This window comes from Natrix helvetica, assembly GCF_964273705.1.
Source record: "Natrix helvetica genome assembly, chromosome: 1".
NCBI lineage: Eukaryota > Metazoa > Chordata > Lepidosauria > Squamata > Natricidae > Natrix > Natrix helvetica.
In genome coordinates, this window is record NC_138548.1 from 55,440,433 (window position 1) to 55,461,112 (window position 20,680).

A 20,680-nucleotide genomic window follows, 5' to 3' on the forward strand; every position below is an offset into this window, starting at 1 on the left:
ATAGATAATCACTTCTTTCAATGATTTGCATGTACAAACTGTACAGTGTATGGGACGGTTAGCTAATAAACTATGATTAAGTGAAGACTTAGCATTAGATTCCTTAGAGGTTTCTCAAATTGCTGTCGTCTAATGAGGCCTAGCACATTTCTTTTCAGGTAAATTACTAAATACCAAATGTCCAGGTTTTCCTGCTACAGACCACTACAGAGTTTTCTATTCGTGCCTCTAAAGCAGGGGTCCCCAAACTTGGCAACTTTAAGACTTGTGGATTCCATCTCCCAGAATTCTCCTGCCAGCTGGCAGGAGAATTCTGGGAGTTGAAGTCCACAAGTCTTAAAGTTGCCAAGTTTGAAGACCTCTGCTCTAAAGCCTACCAACTTATTTCCACTTTGCCAGCTCAGTGTCAAAGGGACTGAACTATGGAGCAGGTTCATAACTAAGTTTGGCTTCTGCCAATATTAGCAACCCTATTTACTTAATAAAACATCCAAGAGAAAAAGATGCATTACTAAAGTAATGCAAATTCACCCTACAAAATATAGCGTTAAGAAAAGGCAATAAAATACTGGTTCCACACAAAAACCTCTGTGTGTTCTACCCACTTTGCACAAGTCAAGAGGGGTAGGGGGACAAAGAATCAGAAAAGAGAATACAGAAAGAGGCATATCCCAGGTTCTGATCCCTGTGTTAATATCTAAATACGCTGCTACTACTGGACACACTCTAGGAACCCTCAGTATACAATTTCATACAGCAGGAATGAATTCACATCTTGTCAGGGAGAAAGAGCAAGGGTCATGTTACTATAAATGAGTAAGACACTCTTTTCCAAGAAACGGGAGACATGCTTACCCAGCAGCTTTCTCTCAACAAGACACCTTCCAGATGGCGAGACTGCAATTCCACCCGTGTGGAGAGTATCAGGTTGAGGCTGCTCTGCTGCCACCCAAAAGCTTCTATTACTCTAACAACAGTCAAATCTAGAATAGTGCCAGAAAGTGAGGAAAATGGAAACCTGGTGTCCAATTAATCTCTAGAATGCATCACAATCGGGTACCGCCACAAGCCAATTAAGCTACAGCGTACGTCTGACGCCCATGCCCCCAAAACACAGGCAGTTCCTAAACTATCTTCTATTTACAAAATGTGTATCTTGGGGATCCAGCTAACCAGTTTGCAGTGGGAGTTGCACGATGTGTGCATTTTCATCCTAGGCAGTTCAACATTTGAAACAAAAACACTAGGATTACATTGATGATTTTAGAGCATATGCAACAATTCGGTACGCTTTCCCCACTCCCCAAGTTATTAAAAATATTAAAATTCTCAGAAAATACAAACTAAGAAATTCTTCCATAGGAGTCAGTATTATTATTATTATTTTGCTTCTAGCCCCTGTCTATCTCCTGAGATCTCCTGCTAACTTGGTTCCTTCAAAAGCAGAGAGGAGAGATATAGCTTACTATGGGGCTTTTTGAAGTCAAAAGCATTCTACTTCTGTGTGGGCTGAGAAACAGCAAGGGCTTTTACTGTTACTTTGCAAAATGTATCTTCCCTTGCCACTATGGAGAACAACGAATAACTGGTGGAAGATCTATTTAAATTTTGTTTGTTTGTTTGGTTGTATTTAGTTCCTGATAAAATGCAAAGAAATGGCTATCCTCTAATGCACAAGATATCACCCCCAAGTAAATAAATACCTTGGAAAATATGCACTTTGTACCCTCTGCATCCCCTCCCATACTGCACATCTTATAGGTAGTGTGGTTCAAATGCTTTCCACCAAGTGGTCCACAAATGAGAAGATTTTTATACTCTGATTTGGTAACCATTAAGATCGGGCATGGCTTTGGGTTCTGTAGGTTTCTTGTCTCCAGATGGTCTGCAGAATGGAGAAAAGAAAAGAAAAGAAAGCAAATGAAAAGAGTCTGCACCTTCTAACAAGAAAAAAGTCTTTAGCTATTTTAGTATCTTAAATTGTTACCATTATCTGTAGAGCTTAGCTAGGTAATCATCCCACATGTTCTTCAAAGACACATTCTGGACATAATTAAAGCAGAATTCTCAAAGCACTGACTTGGCAAAAGCACCAGGCTAAGTTTAATCAACATCAGTATCTGTTCTCCTTCCGTGAGTCATACAATAAAAGTCAGGAAGAGGTTTGTCATCCTTTTGTTGCTTGAATGGGGGCATGAGACAGAGACTGGAAGCAGTGACTGTTTCCTTCTATTAATGAGCTTTCATTATGACAATGAGCTTACAATACAAGAATGCAATGGGTGAAGGCAATTTCTGGCAGATGGCGTCCGCTCTTCTTCTCTGATGAGTATTCACAGAAGGGAGGTGTTGTGCAATGCTTTCCAAGGATATCCATATTCATATCTATTCTAACTCAGATTTCTAACAAACACCCTTGTTGGGATCAACACCACTCAGCAAAGAACATAATTGCATGTAAGGTGAAGGTGAAGGCTTCCCTGTCCAGTCATTTCCGACTCTAGGGGCTGGTGCTCATCTCCATTTCTTAGCCTAGGAAGCCAGCGTTGTCCGAAGACATTTCAGTGGTCATGTGGCCAGCATGACTATACGCCAAAGATGTTACCTTTCCACTAAAATGGTACCTACTAATCTATTCGCATTTGCATGCTTTCTAACTGTTAGGTGGGCAGGAGCTGAGGCAAGTAATGGCAGCTCACCCCATCATGCAGCGCTCAGGTCTCAAACACAGACAGTCAACTTTCCAGCTGGCAAGCTCAGCGTCTTTAACCACTGAGCCATTGTGTTCCCTAGAATGGCATGTAAATATGCAAAATATTGCTCTGTTGGAAAGAAGTTATAATTCAGTTAATGGTCATTCTCTAAAATCCATGAAACCGATCATTCAATCAATCATTTAATTTCAAAATGTCATTGGGAGCAATAACCGAACAGGTTGCTTAAAAGCAGAGAGAAAGCCAGTGCGAAGCGTATATACTGAGATAAGAAGAATTGTGTAAAATTGTGTAAAATTCTGCTCACGTAGGGGAAAAATGTGTGCACTTAAATTATAGCAAAATCAAGGAAACCAAAAACTACATAAAGGCAAAGCAAAGTATTGCAGGCTTACCGCCTTTCTGTCCGGCTATTGCGACGATGTGGACTGGATTGACTACGTTGTGGGGATGATACATCCTTCTTCCTATCCTTGGTGGGTGATGGTGGTCCAGTAGCTTTGCTGATCTATGGAAAGAAAAACTTCATACCCTTAGGCTTTTCTCTTGGTGCCAAAAATAGGAAGGAGCTTGCTGTATTTTTAGCATCGTTTAGGTCTTTTGAATGTTCAAAACACTTCAACAAAATTTGTGTATAAAATCCCATCTAGATATATCTACAGAAAGAGCAAGTTGCTGCTAATTATCATGCTAATAGGAAGAGAAAATTTGCCAAAGGAACACTTCCAAGACTTAAGAAACATCTAAGAACAAGTATTCCTTCCTTCCAGTAGTAAAAAAAATGACATTGTCTATAACAGGTTTCATCTTCAATCATGCAAATAAGAACAACTCAACTAAGTGATGTTTAACTAAAGTAGGGGTAGGTAATCTGAACTATACACAAATCCCCCCCTATTTTGTAGATCCCAGGGCCTCTTCAACTCTGATTTCCAAGAATGGATGAAACAGATTGGCCCAAGCACCTTTCTTTCTATTCTCTCCTCTGAAACAGGTCCTCTCCATTTCAGGATGGGAACTAGACAAAAATTACAGCATAAGCCCAACACAGGCTGAACTGTTATAAAATAAATAACAACCTCCAAGACTTGTGTACGACATTGTCCCACCTGTTCTAAATCATCAACCCAATCAGTGTGGTTCCAAAATCATCTGCAGACACTCACTTAAGGACACTCACCCATACTTTCTAAAGGTAGACTAAGCCAGGGGTGTCCAAACTTGGGAACTTTAAAACTTGTGGACTTCAACTCCCAGAATTCCCCAGCCAGCTGGGGAATTCTGGGAGTTGAAGTCCACAAATCTTAAAGTTCCCAAGTTTGGACACCCCTGCAATCAGCTCTTCTTTTTCCCCTTCCCCTCACCTTTAGCCTCACGTCACGGGAATGCCTCTCAAGCTCCTTGCGGAAGTCCTCGCGGCTCAGCTTCTCCACATCCAAGACGGAATGCTTCCATTCGATCTGCTCCACACTGTGTGGGTCGTGGGAGACACACTGGCCCAGCTTCACCTTTTTGAGGGTATGCCAGCAGCACCGATAGGCCTCTTCGTAGTCAAAAATAAGCTCACTCAGCGTGCGGAAGGTGGGAGCTTTGTACATGAGATCCTCGCGTCGACTTATGCCAAGCGCCCCATAGCGGCCCCCAATGTTCACTCCCAGCACAATATGGTGGAAGTAATTCCCTGAGAAGTAAGTTTTGAAACTGATGGGGAAGCGGTCCAGTGTTGGCATGTGGTTGGTGAGGTAACTATTGATGATGAAATATTCAGGAAATAGGTGGTATAACAAAGTAAAGCAATGAACCATCCCTCTATTTTTTTTTACATATTTTAGCCTTAATCCTTATCTCTTATCAGATTGAACTAGTGCAGGTAGTCCTCGACTTACGACCACAGTTGAGGCCAAAGTGAAGCAAAACATTTGTTAAGTGGATTTTGCCCCATTTTATGACCTTTCTTGCCACAGTTGTTAAGTGAATCACTGCAGTTGATAAGTTAGTAACTCAGCTGTTAAGTGAATCTGTCTTTCCCCATTGACTTGGCTTGTCAGAAGGTCGCAAAAGGGGATCACGTGACATTGAGACACAGCAACGGTCATAAATATGAACCAGCTGCCACGTATCTGAATTGTGATCACATAATCATGGGGACGCTGCAATGGTAGTAACTGTGAAAAATGGTCATAAGTCACATTTTTCAGTGCCGTTGTAACTTTGAATGGTCACTAAACAAACTATTGTAACTTGAGATCTACCTGTACAGCATAGGTTTGGGGAGGTACTTCTAAAACATCTGGAGGACTATGTTTTTTCTATGTGACAAAATACCAAGCCTATTTTCTTGATCTGTAGATAAATCTCAATTGAGTAACCTTCAGAAGCATCCATGTGTTGGGATCTGGCTTTTGTGCATCAGATTTCTTTTTGTTACACTTCAAGTCTATGAGCTTGGGCAGATCATCTAGCATCATAAAGACAATTGAAAAGTTTATAAGGTCCCAAAGCACCTCCTGACACTAATTCTATTACTAATTCAAACATGCCGTGCAGTGGAAATCCTATTCCAACTGCTCAAATGGTGTTACAACAAAAGCAAGAGAAAACCTATAATCAAAAGACATACTAGGACATAAGGCACAATTCTCTCAAAAGAGGATGCGATTCCTAGATTATTAGTACAATAACCAAGGAATCTTCCAGTAAACTAAAAATATTCCTAGTTAGAAAATGAGGCCGTCCCTTGTTTTTGCTATTATGCTTCTTGTCTAAAGCAAGAAAAAAATTAAACAGATGGTTTGCATATCAGAGCATAAGTATAGTAGGATTCAGGTGTTATCTTCAGGTGAAACTGTGTATATCCATTTAGTCTTCTAAAATAAAAGGATACATTCCTAGGATCACAGCCTCCAAACACTTGATTGGCAGGGCTTCCTTTGTCATTTCTTTGGCCAGATCCATCAGCCTGTGAGACAAGACAAAGGAACAAGCAAGAATATTAGTATTTTAAAGGTTTTGTCAGGTAATATATAGGTGGAGAACAGCCTGAAGAAAATGGGAAATAACTGCTTGGTCATTCAAGAACAGAAAAGAAGTCATGATGGGTAGTTCCTCTTCACTTCATACTTTTTTTTAACTACCAATACAGAATTCAACATTCAGTAAAAAATTGTCTTCCAAACCAGATTAAAGCTTTGGTGTATATTTAGAATAATTTGAGTATAACCATATAGCTTTGTATGTTTAATCTCTATCATTAAATGTCTCAGGTTAAGAGGCCCAAGTGTGGTATGCAGTGGAGGCTTAAGCTACATGAATGCCATTGCAATTAAGAATAATAAGCATCTCCACCCACATTTATCACATCAGCTAGACACCAATTATGGCTACAGTGCAAGAGGTCAGAAATCCTGAACTGTACTGAAGGAGATGGAAGCCCTGGGAGTCAAGCATAAATTGCTTCTCTAGCAGATTATATAACATTTTTGCTGTGGCTGTTTCATGGCTCTGCAACTAGAAAATACTGTGTTCAATTAGGATAAGGGTAATGGTGGCTCAGTGGCTAAGACGCTGAGCTTGTCAATCGGAAGGTCAGCAGTTCGAATTCCTAGAGCCACATAACGGAGTGAGCTCCCGTTACTTGCCCTCGCTTCTGCCAACCTAGCAGTTGAAAAGCATGTTAAAAATGCAAGTAAAAAAATAGGAACCACCTTTGGTGGGAAGGTAACAGCGCTCTGTGTGCCTTCAGCATTTAGTCATGCCAGCCACATGACCATGGAGACATCTTCGGACAGCACTGGCTCTTCGGCTTTGAAACAGAGATGAACACCGCCTCCTAGAGTTGGGAACGACTTGCACATATGTGCGAGGGGAACCTTTACCTTTTTAGGGGTAGGGGTAAGAAAAAGAACTATGTTCAAAATAAGGCTGGAAAGACGATACTTACCCAGTCAAAGGTCTGCTTTTCTTGATTTCAAAGAACTGTGTCCCAGTGTGATTGTATCTGGGAATAAGAAGTTAAGGTATCCTTGGCTTGGAAGAGCTGCTGGGAAGGTGGGGTAGAGAAAGCATAAGCAAATTGTTAAAAATATTAATAGATGTTAGTGTGTTTGTCTGTGGGTGTGTTGTTTAGAGAGCCTATGGTGTGTGCAGCAGAAAAGTTTACAATAATGACCCCCACAAAATCTACTCCAGCTTTCCCCCCCAAAATACAGCTAGCAGTCCTAGTGAGTCTAGCAGCAGCAATGTGCACTCAAAGCACTCCCCATTTGTTCGACAGTCCCAGGTTTTCCTCCATGCCCTTGGAAAGGAATCAAGTGAAATGCCTTTTTGAATGCTGTATTTCTGGTGCAGCAAAGCAAACTTTGACACAGGTTAACTCTGGCTTGCTTACAACAATGGTGACCAAATGCCTAGGGAATAAGCTAAAGGAAATGAATAAGGCAGTAAAGCCACTGGCTCCTAAAAGAGAGAGAGGAGAGAGAGAAGGTTCTTTTTTCAGTAGAGCTGAAATGTTAATGAGTTATTTCCTTTTGTGATCAAGCAAGGAAGTTGCCTTGCTTCTCTTTTCATTTATTAGGGATTCAGATATAGCTGAAAGGATACTGAAGTTCCCTGATGTAGCGCTGTATAGCTTCCAGGCGCTCAGGGATGAGAGTGGTTGACTGTAGAGTAGGCACACTTGGTATGGAGATCTGTGAGGGAGGAAATGAGATTCAAGATCACCAAGTTAAAGATGAAATTCCATTTATATTCTAATTGAAAGGAAGGAAACCTGTCATACTCCAGAGGCAAATCAACTGCAACTTCCAGCATCTTTCATCATAATTGCACCATATGGAGCTACCGGAAGATGTCATTCATTAATATTAAGATTGCCACAAGGCTGCCTGCCTCAGTCTATTACAGGTAGTCCTCTCTTTATTGACTGCCTCGTGCAGCAACTGTTGGAAATTACAATGGTGTAAAAAAAATAACTTTGTGTTATGATCATCACAATGTCCCATGGTCATTGGGAATCACCATTCCTGTGTTTCACAACTGATGCACATTTATGACCACTGAAGCATTCCTCAGTTAAGCTGCACACTCAGCTTGTGACAAGCAGAGTTAATAGAGAATGCAGAAGTAAAACCATAAGCTGTGGTCATGTGATATTTTTCACTTAGTGACCACAGCATTTTGCTTAACGACTGACAGGGAGGTAAAGCCTTTTGCTGCCACATGATTTTCTGCTTAGCAACCGAATTGCCAGTTCCAATTGTGGTCGCTGAGCAAGGATTACTTGTAGTGTAGTAGGTTAATGATAAATAATAACCCACTAATATCTAATGATAATAACCAGTTAATAAGCAAAAAGTCTAATGGTGATTTTGTCTATGTACTCCTTTGTCTAAGCCAGAACAATGCATTGTAGAAGTGCTATATTACAATTTCATTAATTCTAAGAGGCTTTGGAATTGTGGGAGTTGTCATTAATAATAATAATAATAATAATAATAATAATAATAATAATAATAATAATAATAATAATAATAATAATAATAATAATAATAATTTTATTTGTTAGCCGCAATCCTCTCCCGAAGGACTCGGGGCGGCGTACAATCAAAACAAATAAAATACAGATAAAGACAAACATACATAAGAACAAAGACATATACATGTGCATGGAGGAGGTAGACTGATGAGTGAAAACAATTAAAAAACACAATTTAAAATCCCATTGAATAAAATTACCAAATTAAAAACCCGTCAGGAGCGATATGAGGTTATGATTGAGCCAGGCCAGCTATTTGGAATAGGTGGGTCTTGAGCTTTACACGGAAGGAGCGGAGGTCAGTGGTGGTCCTAATATCCGGAGGGAGGTCATTCCACAGGGCTGGGCCCGCCACAGAGAAGGCTCTGCTCCTAGGCGCCGCCCCTCGGCACTGTCTGGTGGACGGCACCTGGAGAAGTCCCTCTCTGTGCGAGCGAATGGGTCGTAGGGATGTATGGGGCAGAATATGATCCCGCAAGTAACTAGGTCCTGAGCCATGGAGCGCTTTAAAGATCGTAATCAGGACCTTGAAACGCACCCGATAGACCACAGGAAGCCAGTGCAGCTCGCGCAGGAGCGGTGTCACATGGGAGTACCTTGTACTCCCCATAATCACCCGCGCGGCCGCATTCTGGACCAGCTGCAGTCTCCGAGTGCATTTCAAGGGAAGCCCCATGTAGAGAGCGTTACAGTAGTCCAGGCGAGACGTCACCAGCGCATGAGTGACTGTGCGTAAGGCGTCCCGGTCCAATAGGGGGCGCAATTGGCGCACCAGGCGAACCTGGTGGAACGCCCCCCTAGCCACGGCTGTCACATGGTCATCCATGGACAGCCTGGCATCCAGGAGGACGCCCAAATTGCGCGCCCGCTCCACGGGGGCGAGTTGAACGCCCCCAATGGCCAGAGATGGAATTAACTGGTTGAACCGGGGGGCCGGAACCCACAGCCACTCAGTCTTGGAGGGGTTGAGCTTGAGTCGGTTGTCATCCATCCAGACCCGTACGGCTTCCACACACCGGGACATCACTTCGACGGCCTCGTTGGGGTGGTTCGGGGTGGAAATGTACAGCTGAGTATCATTAGCGTACAGATGATATCCCACCCCGAAAGCACGGATGATCTCACCCAGCGGCTTCATGTATGTGTTGAACAGGAGTGGCGAGAGGACCAACCCCTGTGGCACCCCACAAGTAAGGGGGCTTAGGGTCGACCTCTGCTCCCCTGTCAACACACGTTGCGTCCGGCCAGAGAGGTAGGAGCCGAACCACCGCAAAACGGTGCCCCGGACCCCCAACCCCTCCAGTCGGTGCAACAGTATACCATGGTCGATGGTATCAAAAGCCGCCGAGAGGTCTAATAGGACCAGGATAGAGGAACAACCCCTATCTCTGGCCCTCCAGAGATCATCTACCAACGCGACCAAGGCCGTCTCTGTGCTGTGCCCGGGGCGAAAGCCGGACTGGCGCAGGTCTAGATAATCATTCTCCTCCAGATGTCATGGGAACTGAGAAGCCACCACACTCTCTACAACCTTCGCCAGAAAGGGAAGGTTGGAGACAGGACGATAATTGGCCAGCTCCGTAGGGTCCAGGGAAGGCTTCTTGAGCAAGGGTCTCACCACCGCCTCTTTCAAGGCGGCTGGAAGAGACCCCTCACCCAGCGAAGCGTTCACTAGGCCCAGGAGCCAGTCGCGTGTTACCTCCCAGGATGCCAGTACAAGCCAGGAGGGACACGGGTCCAATAAACATGTGGTAGGTCGCAGTCGTCCACGCAATCTGTCCAAATCCTCGATGACAACCAAGTCAAACTCCTCCCAGAAAGGTTTCTCAAGACTCGCCACGGACGTCTCCACTGGGCCGCTGAAGGGGACCCAATCCTTCCGGATTTGAGCGATTTTATCCTGCAGATATTTCCCAAATTCCTCGGCCCTGCCCTGTAAAGGGGCCTCCTGCGGCCTCTGAAACAGGAGGGAGCGGGACACCCGAAACAGGGCGGCAGGGCGGTTCTCTGCGGATGCAATGAGAGCGGCACAATATTGGCGTTTGGCCGTTCTCAATGCCACTAGGTACGTCCTTAAATGGGCTCGTACCTGTGCTCGGTCAAATTCGGATCGGGAGGATCTCCAACGACTCTCTAGGCATCTCTTGCGGCGCTTCAACACCCTTAGCTCCTCGGTAAACCAAGGAGCCAGGGTGGATCGTTGCCGCCGGAGAGGCCGCAAAGGCGCCACCCGGTTCAAGGCCCCGGCAGTCGCATTGTTCCACGCGGCTACCAGGTCCTCTACCCGAGGGCGGGTCAGGGCTACAGGAGGTGGCCCAAGCTCCGTTTGGAACCTATCTGGTTCCATCAGGCGCCTGGGGCGGAACCATCTAGTGCTTTCCGGTTCCGCCTCCCCGCAGCGGGGGGTAGCACCAGGGAAGTCAAGTCGGAGGAGTGAGTGATCTGACCATGACAGAGGAGTGATGGTTAAGTTCCCTCCTCCCAGATCACTCAACCACTGGCCAGAGACAAAAACAAGGTCCAAGGTGTGACCTCCCTCGTGTGTCGGGCCCTGAATCAGTTGAGTCAGGTCCATGGCTATCATGGAAGCCATGAACTCCCGAACCCCCTCTGATGCTTCTCCCACCGATGGCAGGTTAAAGTTCCCCATCACTAAGAGTTTGGGGGTCTCAACCGCCACCGATGCGATCAGCTCGAGGAGTTCAGGCAGGGTCGCTGATGTATGGCGGGGAGCCAGGTATACTATCAGCAAGCCCAACTGTCTCCCAGGGCCCCATTTCACAACAAGGGATTCACACCCGGACGTCTGTGGCACAGTGGACTCCCTCGGCTCTAAGTCCTCCCGAATAATCACTGCTACCCCACCGCCCCTTCCCCGGGCCCGGGGCTGGTGAAATGCTTGGTAGCCTGGTGGGCACATTTCCACGAGGGGTAAACCTCCCTCGTGGCCCAACCAGGTCTCCGTTATTCCCGCGAGGTCCGGCTCCCCCTCCAAAATTAGATCGTGAATGAGGGGGGGGCTTATTGACGACGGACCTCGCATTGCATAGCAACAGCCTCAGGCCCTGGGCCTGCAGATCCTGACCACCTAGAACGCGGGGGCTGGTACAAGCGACCGGGTGTAACCAGCACTCACGGTCTCCCAACCGACTGCGGGTTGTGAATCTGTCCTCGTATCTGCCCCTCCCTACGACTGTTGGAATCAAGGAGCCCCGTATGAGAATGATATCCTCCCCCCCCTCCTCCCCTCCGCTCCTTCTGCTCGTGACCCCACCTGGTGACCTGGCTCTGTCATCACTCCTGATCTGACCCACCCGCCCCCCAACCCCTAAACCCCTAAAAGTTTTTTAAAAACATTTAACTAAAAACCCCCTAAGTCTCCGCTTCCTCCCTTAAACTCATCAGGGGTAGATAAGCTAAGGATGACAGTGATATTTTAACAATACACAAGCAGAAGAGCGAGAATTTGGCATGGCTCATCTTTTCTGACAAACATTTCATGTAACGGGTATATTGTCAGAAAACAAGGTGTAAAGCTTTGAAATATCTGAACATGAGATAGTGGCCTTGAGACATGCATTTATTCTTCAGAACAAAGTACATTAGGCAATTTCTGATGAATGGGAAAATATTCTTCAGTTCTAGTAAGAAACAACGAAGAATCTTTCCCAGCAGGGAAGATCCCAGATATTTGATTTCTTGTCTTCTTCCAATATCCCATAGCTAAGTTATTTCAGCATCTGAAGCAGAAAACCCCTTGGCACCTCCATCCTCTAAGCAGGAAAAACGTATGAGAGTCAATTGGTGAGACATCAGCTGCAGCTGTCTCTTTTATATCATCCTAAATTGGCTGCCAGTCAACTCTGCCTAAAGGTAGAACTAGTCATAACTCCCAGGTAGCAAAGTTACAACCTTCTTTGCAGAAGGTATTTAGAGAAGCAGATCTTGGTTGTACCTAAGACTAGCCACATTCTTTTTACTGCTCCTTTTTTAAATGGAAGATAAATTGTCACTGCTTCTTCCCATCTTCTTTAGTGTAGTAGGACATATGTAATCCTACATAATATAATGGAAACCACTTAAAACATGTAGGTCCTATGGCTATAATTTGCCTCATTTAAACAACTAAGAGTGATGAAGAATTCACTATACTACACACAGACCTGGGCCTTGAACCCAGACTAAGTTAAAATTTCCATTGTATCAAGAATTTCAGTTCTGTCCCTTAAGGGACAGAAAGGGCAGAGTGAACGACCTGTTCCTCTTAACTCCAAGCTAATTGAGATGCTACAGTGACACTTTCTTGTGATACATTATTTCCCTGCTACAATTTCTTCCATCAAAATGTATTAATATACAGATAGTAATTCTTAAACGGAAGCTTTTGGGGGAAAAGCTATTATTTTGTTTTAAAGTCAGAAACTACCAGAAACTACAGTGAACTACTAGAACACATTGATTATAGTAACACAGCATTGTTAACAAAGATGTTAAAGATGTTATGCACCCCACCAACTGCTGAACTCCTACCTATGCCCTTTCCACATTGCCCTGAAAGCAACTTTCAAAATTATGAGATGATACAGACAGATTGGCTCAGTGGCTAAGATAAAGAGCTTGTTGATCAGAAGGTCGGCAGTTCAGCAGTTCGAATCCCTAGCACCATGTAATGGAGTGAGCTCCCGTTACTTATCTCAGCTTCTGCCAACCTAGCAGTTCGAAAGCACGTAAAAAATGCAAGCAGAAAAATAGCGACCACTTTGATGGGAAGGTAACAGTGTTCCGTGCGCTTTTGGCATGCCGGCCACATGGCTATGGAGATGTCTTTGGACAGCGCTGGCTCTTTGGCTTAGAAACGGAGATGAGCATTGCCCCTAGAGCCGGAAATGACTAGCACGCGTGTGCGGGGGAATCTTTACATTTACCTTTTATAGACAGATTGCCTTACCATAGCATAGCCTACACAATATGCAGATCCAAGCCTAATCAGTTGATATTTAAAGAAAGGAATGCAAATTTCTGAAGGATAAAGTGGTTGCAATAGTCTTTTCAGTTATTATATTTGAATGACATCAAGTGCACATAAAGCCCATTCAGGAAAATGTAATATTGTATTAGTCTTCCTCAAAAAGTGATCTGGGATGTGTGTGTGTGTTTTGCTCATGCTTAAACACATAAAGATGTTCTTGAGAAAAGCCTAACTCCTAGAGATTGCATCCATGCGATTCTCTTGGTGACATTACAGAAAACATGCATTTAATGCAACTGGAGTCTTCTGTCCATAAAACGGGAAGCCCTGTTAAATCAGCCTCCCTGATAACAAAAGAGAATGCTATTCAAATTCCAATGAATCTGAATCCATCCAATGTCCATCCAGATCTTGGCATACAATCTGGAAAGTGTGGGAGCAAGGAATGTATGACTGGGATAATAGGGCAGAACCAGCATATTTGGAAAATTGAGACCATGTAATGAATAGAAATGTGACCAATTGTTAAACTGTTTTGCATAAGAAGCAAAGCTGGTGAGGTTGTTTTCTGCCACCTGCTGTAATTCTTCCATCTATTACTCCACTGTTCTTTATCTTTTTTCATGGGGAGGGGATCAGAAAGGCATATTTTCAGACAAAGTATCAGTAAGCCTTTTAAAAATAATGCCTGTTCTTAGCTATGTGACACCTGGAAGCATAGTTATAAGGAAAATGATATTTCCATTTTCTGCATGGGCATATCAGAAAGCAGCTACCATAGACAACAGCAAGATTCACAACAGTTATATACTTGGAAATGTCCAAGAAAAAGACAAAGTTTCCCTGAAATAATTACAATTTAGAATATTTTTGCAGGGAAGATGGAAGAAGTAAACTGAAATTCTGTACAGCATTCAAGATACCCCAAAAGACATTCCCTATTTATAAGAACTTTTAGCTCCAGAAAATGAAGTTAGATCAGTGCGCTAAACATTACCAACTGGAAAGCTATTGGAATATCCTTAATTTCACATGCTAGAAAAATAATGCTGTGGATCATCCAAAACAGATTAAATACTTATGTGGAAAGGGAGATGACAGATGTTAAAGCTGGCTTTAGAAAAGGCCAAGGGACACAAACTATTGCTGATACACCCTGAATAATTGAGAAAGTCCAAGAATAACAAAATAAGCCAATATAGGCTTCAGTGATTATAAAAAGAACTTTGATGTATGTCACTCATATCTTGCTCTGATATCTCTTTAGGAAGATGGGAATGCCTGGACATCTCGTTTCGCCTGCGAAACCAATTCAAGTAATTCTCAACTTACAACAGTTCATTTAGTGACCGTTGGAAGTTACGACGTCATTGAAAAAAGTGACTGAGGACAGTTTTTCACACTTACAACGGTTGCAGTGTGTCCCCATGGTCATGTGATCAAAATTCAGTTGCATGGCAATTGACTCATATTTATGACGATTACAGTATCTTGGGGTCATTTCAGAGGTGGGTTGCTCCCAGTTTGGCCAGGCTCGGCCGATCAGGTAGTGGAATACAGGCGTGGGTTCCAGAACTGGCAACGACCCAGGCCTGCCACATCCCCAAAGCGCTTTCCTCACTGCTGCTGGGCCGCCGGCATTTTGGATTTTAGTGATTGTGCATGTGCAGTCCACTGTAAATTGTTCTGCGCATGTGCGAAGAGCAATTTACATTGGACAGTGCGCGTGCACACAGGGTGCATCAGGCGCGGGTGTGAGCAAAGCGCACACCCCATAACTGATGCACGCGGGTTGTGAACTGGTAGTAAAGCTGTCAGCAACCCACCCCTTGGTCATTCGGTCACCTTTTGCAACCTTCGGACAATCCAAGTCAATGGCGAAGCCAGTTTCACTTAATTACTAACTTCACAAGTGCACTGATTCATTTTAACAACCGTGGCAAGAAAGATTGAAAAATGGAGCAAAGTTCACTTAACAACTGTCTCACTTAGCAAAAGAAATTTTGGGCTCAATTGTAGTTGTAAGTCGAGGACTATCTCTATACAAGTTAGGAAGTCATAGTCTGGACAGAACATAGTGAAAAAGACTGGCTCTAGGTCAGCAAAAGAATGAGACAAGGCTGTATATTCTCCCATTATTTATTTACCCTACGCGCAAAATACATAAATGGGTGAAGAAATGTCAATCACTCACACTGTGCCTATGACAGAATTCTGATGGCTAAAAATCAGTGACATGTGGTGAGGTTTATGACTGGTGAGGCTGGTGATGTCATCAAACCGCGTGGTTGCTCCGATCGCACGGGCACAGCCCAAACAGAGAAGTTTCTCTTCTCAGAAATGTCAGAAAGGGGCAGGCAGGCTGCCGCAGCTCCACTAAGAAGACATTTCTGAGAAGAGAAACTTCTCCTTTCTCCTCCTTCCCCCTCCCCTTCTAGCACTGATGATGTTACCTAGGCATTTTTTGCATCGGGCGAGCCCGGGATCCTTGCAAGGGGAATGGGACCACGTGTGCAGGAGGCTCCTCAGCGCACAGCCTCAGATTAGCACAGCCGCGATCCCCTTCCCCTGAACACGTGGTCCCATTCCCCTCCTTCCTGAGCCAACATGAAGGGGACCGCGGCTTCGCTGATTGAGGCTGGAGCTGAGGAGCCTCCCGCACACATGGTCCCATTCCCCTTGCAAGGATCCTGGGCTCGCCCGATGCAAAAAATGGCGAGATTGGCACACTTGGGGCTGTTGCTGAGATGTCCAGGGAGGCTAAACCAAGTCGTGCGCCACTCCCAGCCACTTTCACAGCTTCCCAGAGTATTTTTATTTTATTTTCATGATGAGAGCGGTGAGGCTCCGCCTCCCCTGCTTCCCCTGACTGTACGTCACTAATAAAAATGCAAATAACCCATGAGTTCTAGTCATGAAAGTGCAGAGGTGGATGGATTCAGTGGCAGCAACTATAGTGGTGCCTAAAGATACAGATTGGGACAGATCATTCTGTGAAGATCTACCCCATGCAGTTGTAACAGACGACACCAACCGGATGTCACATCATGGATCAAGCTGCAGCACTGCTGTAGTGCAAAGGCTTTCCTAAAGGCAGCATAGCGAGTATACGGTTAGTATTCAAACTCCCCCATTTATCTCTTGTAATGCTGACAAAACCACAGTTCGTAATCTATATGTGAATTCCTGTCACTGAGTCACTAGGCCTGCCAGACATCCATATTTGACTCAGAGTTTCGGGCTGGAACTTACCCAGATGCAAAATGTCTGCAGAACAAAGGCTTTGGAAATGTGAAGCTCTCATGTTCTGAGCATCCAGACAGCACAAGCTAGTATTACATTTCAAGGTATCAAGGAAAGTCCAAGCCTGGCAATAATGCACAGGAATAAAAGAAACCAAATTCTGCAGCTGCTTTCCTGACTCTGCAATATGCTCTTAAAGCAGCAGAGGATACAGAGTGCATTTCAGTACTGCTGTAACTCTGAAAACGCAGCTCTGTTCATTCCAACACACTCTCTTGTTATTTCAAAGGACTCTTTCTGCATTCACTGCAACCTTTCTGAAGGCGCTCCATCTGTCCAAGATGAACAAGTGATAACACGGGGGGGGGGGGAGCCATGTGCAGCATGCTCACCCTTTTTGCAGCAAGCAGCCCATTTGGCCACTGCTGCATGACAGGAACATTGCTACCAAGTCAGTAGCTATAGGCAGAAGCTGGCTCTGGCTCATGGTGTTCTAGAAACCATGACTTCAGGAGATAAGGGAAACCTGTTTTAAGTTAATAATACTCAAGGTTTGCCACAAGTCTTTTTGCCTTTGTCCAATGGTAATTCAGTTCATGGAGCCAAATAGTGATGATGGCAATGTAAAATGTATATGTTGTTCCAAAAACTTAGTGAAGCTTGTTGAGCTGGCCAACTTAGCAATGGCACTATAATCCTCAGGTTTAGCTTTGGATGACATAGAGTGATGAGCCAGAAGACTAGCCCCTAGGCCAGGGGTGTCCAAACTTGGGAACTTTAAGACTTGTGGACTTCAACTCCCAGAATTCCCCAGCCAGCCATGCTGGCTGGGGAATTCTGGGAGTTGAAGTCCACAAGTCTTAAAGTTCCCAAGTTTGGACACCCCTGGCCTAGGCTAAGCACATACTTAAGAACAGTTATTTGAATGAACATATCACTTGTAGGGCTGCACAATTATCTGCACAATCCAAAAGGGAAAAAGTGATCTGGTGTGCACATGGGCAAGTGTCCCATGTGTGCTTGCACACACAATGAAGCACCACCTTTTTCTCCTCAAATCGAAGGTAATTCATAGTCCAATGTCTTGTAAGTGAAGTCTCTATTAATTGAACAGCTTTCTTCCATTCTGTTTAAAAAACAAGTGTAATTGCACGAAGGGAGATCAAGAAGCAGATAGATTTATTTTGGTTATTTGAACAGCCTGTCCTCAGTTTCTGCTATCATTTTCAAGACTAAGCAGGTTATCACATCAATGCATTTTCAAAAAAGTTCCTTGCTGCAAGCCACCAGCATCAACAGGCCTTTGCTATAGTGCTCTTTGTAGCAAGAAGTCTACATTTTGTCCAGTGTAAGCTAGGTAGTAAAAGCTGACACAATCCTTATCAAGTGAATTGCACTCTAGTTCCAGTTTTAGTAATATACCGCTTTTAATCTGCCTTTTCTAAGCTGCTACTTGCCTTTACCCATTTAACCTAGTCATCTGGCATTATTGCTCATCAGGGACTTTCATGAAAATAAGGTTTGAATCACCTACAGCAGTCTTCTCCTCCTGATAACTTGATCTCAACATGGATAAGGCTACACTATAATGTTTAATGGAAATAACCCAAATGTTCTTAACCTTTCCTTTGCATTTGTTCCTCTTAGCTTTGGCAGTTGGTACAATCCCCAAAACACAGTTATACAGGCTCTTAGTTTTTAGTTAGAAGAACTAAATAAGAACTAATTCTTATTTAGAATTCAGATAAAGTCAATCAGTTCAAATTATACTGTCAACTTCCGGAAGTGAAGCCCGCCCTTTTGTGTGCTCTGTATAACAAGTTTAGATAATCTCTTCCAGGCTGGAAAGACAAAAGCGACACTTTTCAAAAGAACAGGAAACTGTCCAAAGAATTGCAATATCCACCTATTATTGACTCAAAACATATCTGGCATGACCTCATAACATGTAAATATCTCCCAAACACTGTAGGTTTAATATGACAAAGAATAACACTAATATACGGTACAACATAGATCTATAATCAAAAATATCATGTTGTCCAATGCTAAAAGTACTTTTCTTCTAAGCCGTGTTCTTCAGAGCTTTAGATTCTCAAAGCTAGTTATACTGTTTCATACAACTCTTATGGGCATACACCTTAATGCAGTTGGTATTTAGATAGCTGTGAATGATCATGTGAGCTCAACTCAGCTCTTTTTCCAGCTCAAGTATAAAAAATGTTCCATATGGGACAGGGTCAATAAACTTAAATCAATCCAGCTCAGGTGGATCATTGCTAAAGCCAATGTAGGCACACACCCATCAAAAAAGAAAAAAAAAACCCACATGAGATGTTTGCAGGAAGCAGAAGTAGGAAGAATCCATGGTATGTACCTTGTGGCATCATGACTTATATCCTTGTGTCAGGCATCATGACACAAGTGCTAAGTTGACTTTTGAATGATGTTGTCAGGATGTGCCATTATCTTATGTCATTGTGGCTTGTTATAGCCACAGTCCCAACTGTGTAACCTTGTAATTACTTTGTATAATCTATTCTATAATTACTTTGTAATCAAAAGCACTGCAAATATACTGTATTCTGTTGAGCTGGGTCTAAATGCGGGGATTCCTTTAATAGATTTGAACAATCTGGCCATTCTTTGTTTTGTCCATTAATGAATGAATCCAGCTCAGATACTAACACCTACCTGACCTTTTTCTTATCTTGAAAAAAAAAGCTAAGTAGTAACCCATTTTGATTTTAGATCGTACTTGGGATGGAAAACCAGCAGGAAATCCCATGGCAATAGGCTACTCAAAATGTTTCCATATTTATATAAATAAATCTAGTTGGATATGTGCATTTAGCAAAAACTAAGCTTAACTTAGTGGCACCTTTATGAGTTAAACAGAAATTAGATTATGTTTATATGGGGATGGATCTCTCCCACTTGCAACCTTAATCTGTGATTCACATCCATTCATTGTCAGACTCAAATTAGAAAAGGCATTGACTTCCAGTTGACTGATGTCAAGGAAGCAGTTTCCTCCAATATTCTTTTTTGAAGTCCTCTCACCTTGGGTAGATCAGTGGCTCCCCGGATCCTCATAGCTACTAATTCTCCCTCAGGATGGATCTTGGCCACATGTTTCCACATTCTTTCCCAGGTAGCCTCATTGATGGGAAGCCCTCCACGGTTCACAAAGAAAGGGACCCCTCCATCTCGGAGGTCTTCATCTCCATCTTCTTCTTGCTCTTCTTCTCGCTGGGCCACCCCTTCCCTGGCCTGGGACCTCCGCAGAACAGCAACACCGCCGCCGCCACCACCATCCACTTTGCAACCTGACATCTCAGCATCCATCAAGCTCAGACCACAAAACCTTTGGGCCCCTTCAGATGGCTTGAGACAGAAGAGCTGCTGCTGAAGACATAGCAGTTAGAGAGTGGAGGCCCTTTAAGACAGACAGACAGACAAAAAGGGTGGGGCTCATTCATAAAGGGGAAATAAAAGTGCAACAGCAACGATGAGGCTTTTGAAATTCTCCAGCCAGGAAGGAATGAGGCTATTTGCTTTGGGAACTTCAGAATTTCTGCTCAGAAAGAGACCCACCTAGCTGTCTCTCAAGGTTGCAGAGATAAAACAACACCAGGTTCCATCATCCGGAGAAAGGAAAGGAGGGAAGGTGAGGATCTGGGAACACAGGACTCACTCACCTAGCTGGACATCATTAGCTGGTGGCCACCAGGTCCGGGAAAGCATGCCAAGAGGAAGAGGGAGACGCTAGAAGAGCCGGAGGAAGGCGATCTCTTACCCACCCGCCCACCCACCCCACGCAGCGGAGAAAAGAGAGGCAGACAAAAGATGAAGCAGCAGGCTACACGCAGGCAGGAGGGCGGGGAGGGGGGCGCGAAGGAGGCGACTTTCCTCGCGTTTCTGGGCGGGGAGGGGGAGCCTCTTCATGCAGCCAAAGCCCGCCCGCTGCAAGGCAGGTGAACTCAGCACGGGTCACAATGCGCTGCCGCCGGGGAAGGGAGGGCAACGGAAGGCAGGGCTGTTGCTGCTGCCGCCGTCGCCGCCGCCGCCTCTCTGGAAATATGGGGACCCCCGCAGGGCTCCAACAACTGCACGGGCGAGCCGGAGGAACAAAGGTCGGCTGGCCCCGAGGGAGGGAGGGGCGTGTAGAAACTACAGCAGCTCCCCTCGCCCTTTTCTGCGGAAAGAAGGGGTTGCTGG

The 20,680-nt window shown here is 44.3% G+C and overlaps 1 protein-coding gene across 1 annotated transcript; it reads right to left on the reverse strand.

The window, feature by feature from the left end:
- Positions 1–210: 210 nt before the first annotated feature.
- VASH1 (vasohibin 1) lies at positions 211–20,256 on the reverse strand. Its single transcript, XM_081948097.1, has 8 exons — positions 20,161–20,256; positions 19,523–19,898; positions 7,314–7,402; positions 6,655–6,711; positions 5,599–5,673; positions 4,079–4,460; positions 3,110–3,222; positions 211–1,885 (listed from the first exon to the last, which is right to left on the reverse strand). Exons 2-8 carry the CDS (start codon positions 19,805–19,807, stop codon positions 1,813–1,815), a joined length of 1,074 nt encoding a protein of 357 aa, XP_081804223.1. The 5' UTR covers positions 19,808–19,898; positions 20,161–20,256; the 3' UTR covers positions 211–1,812.
- Positions 20,257–20,680: the final 424 nt, after the last annotated feature.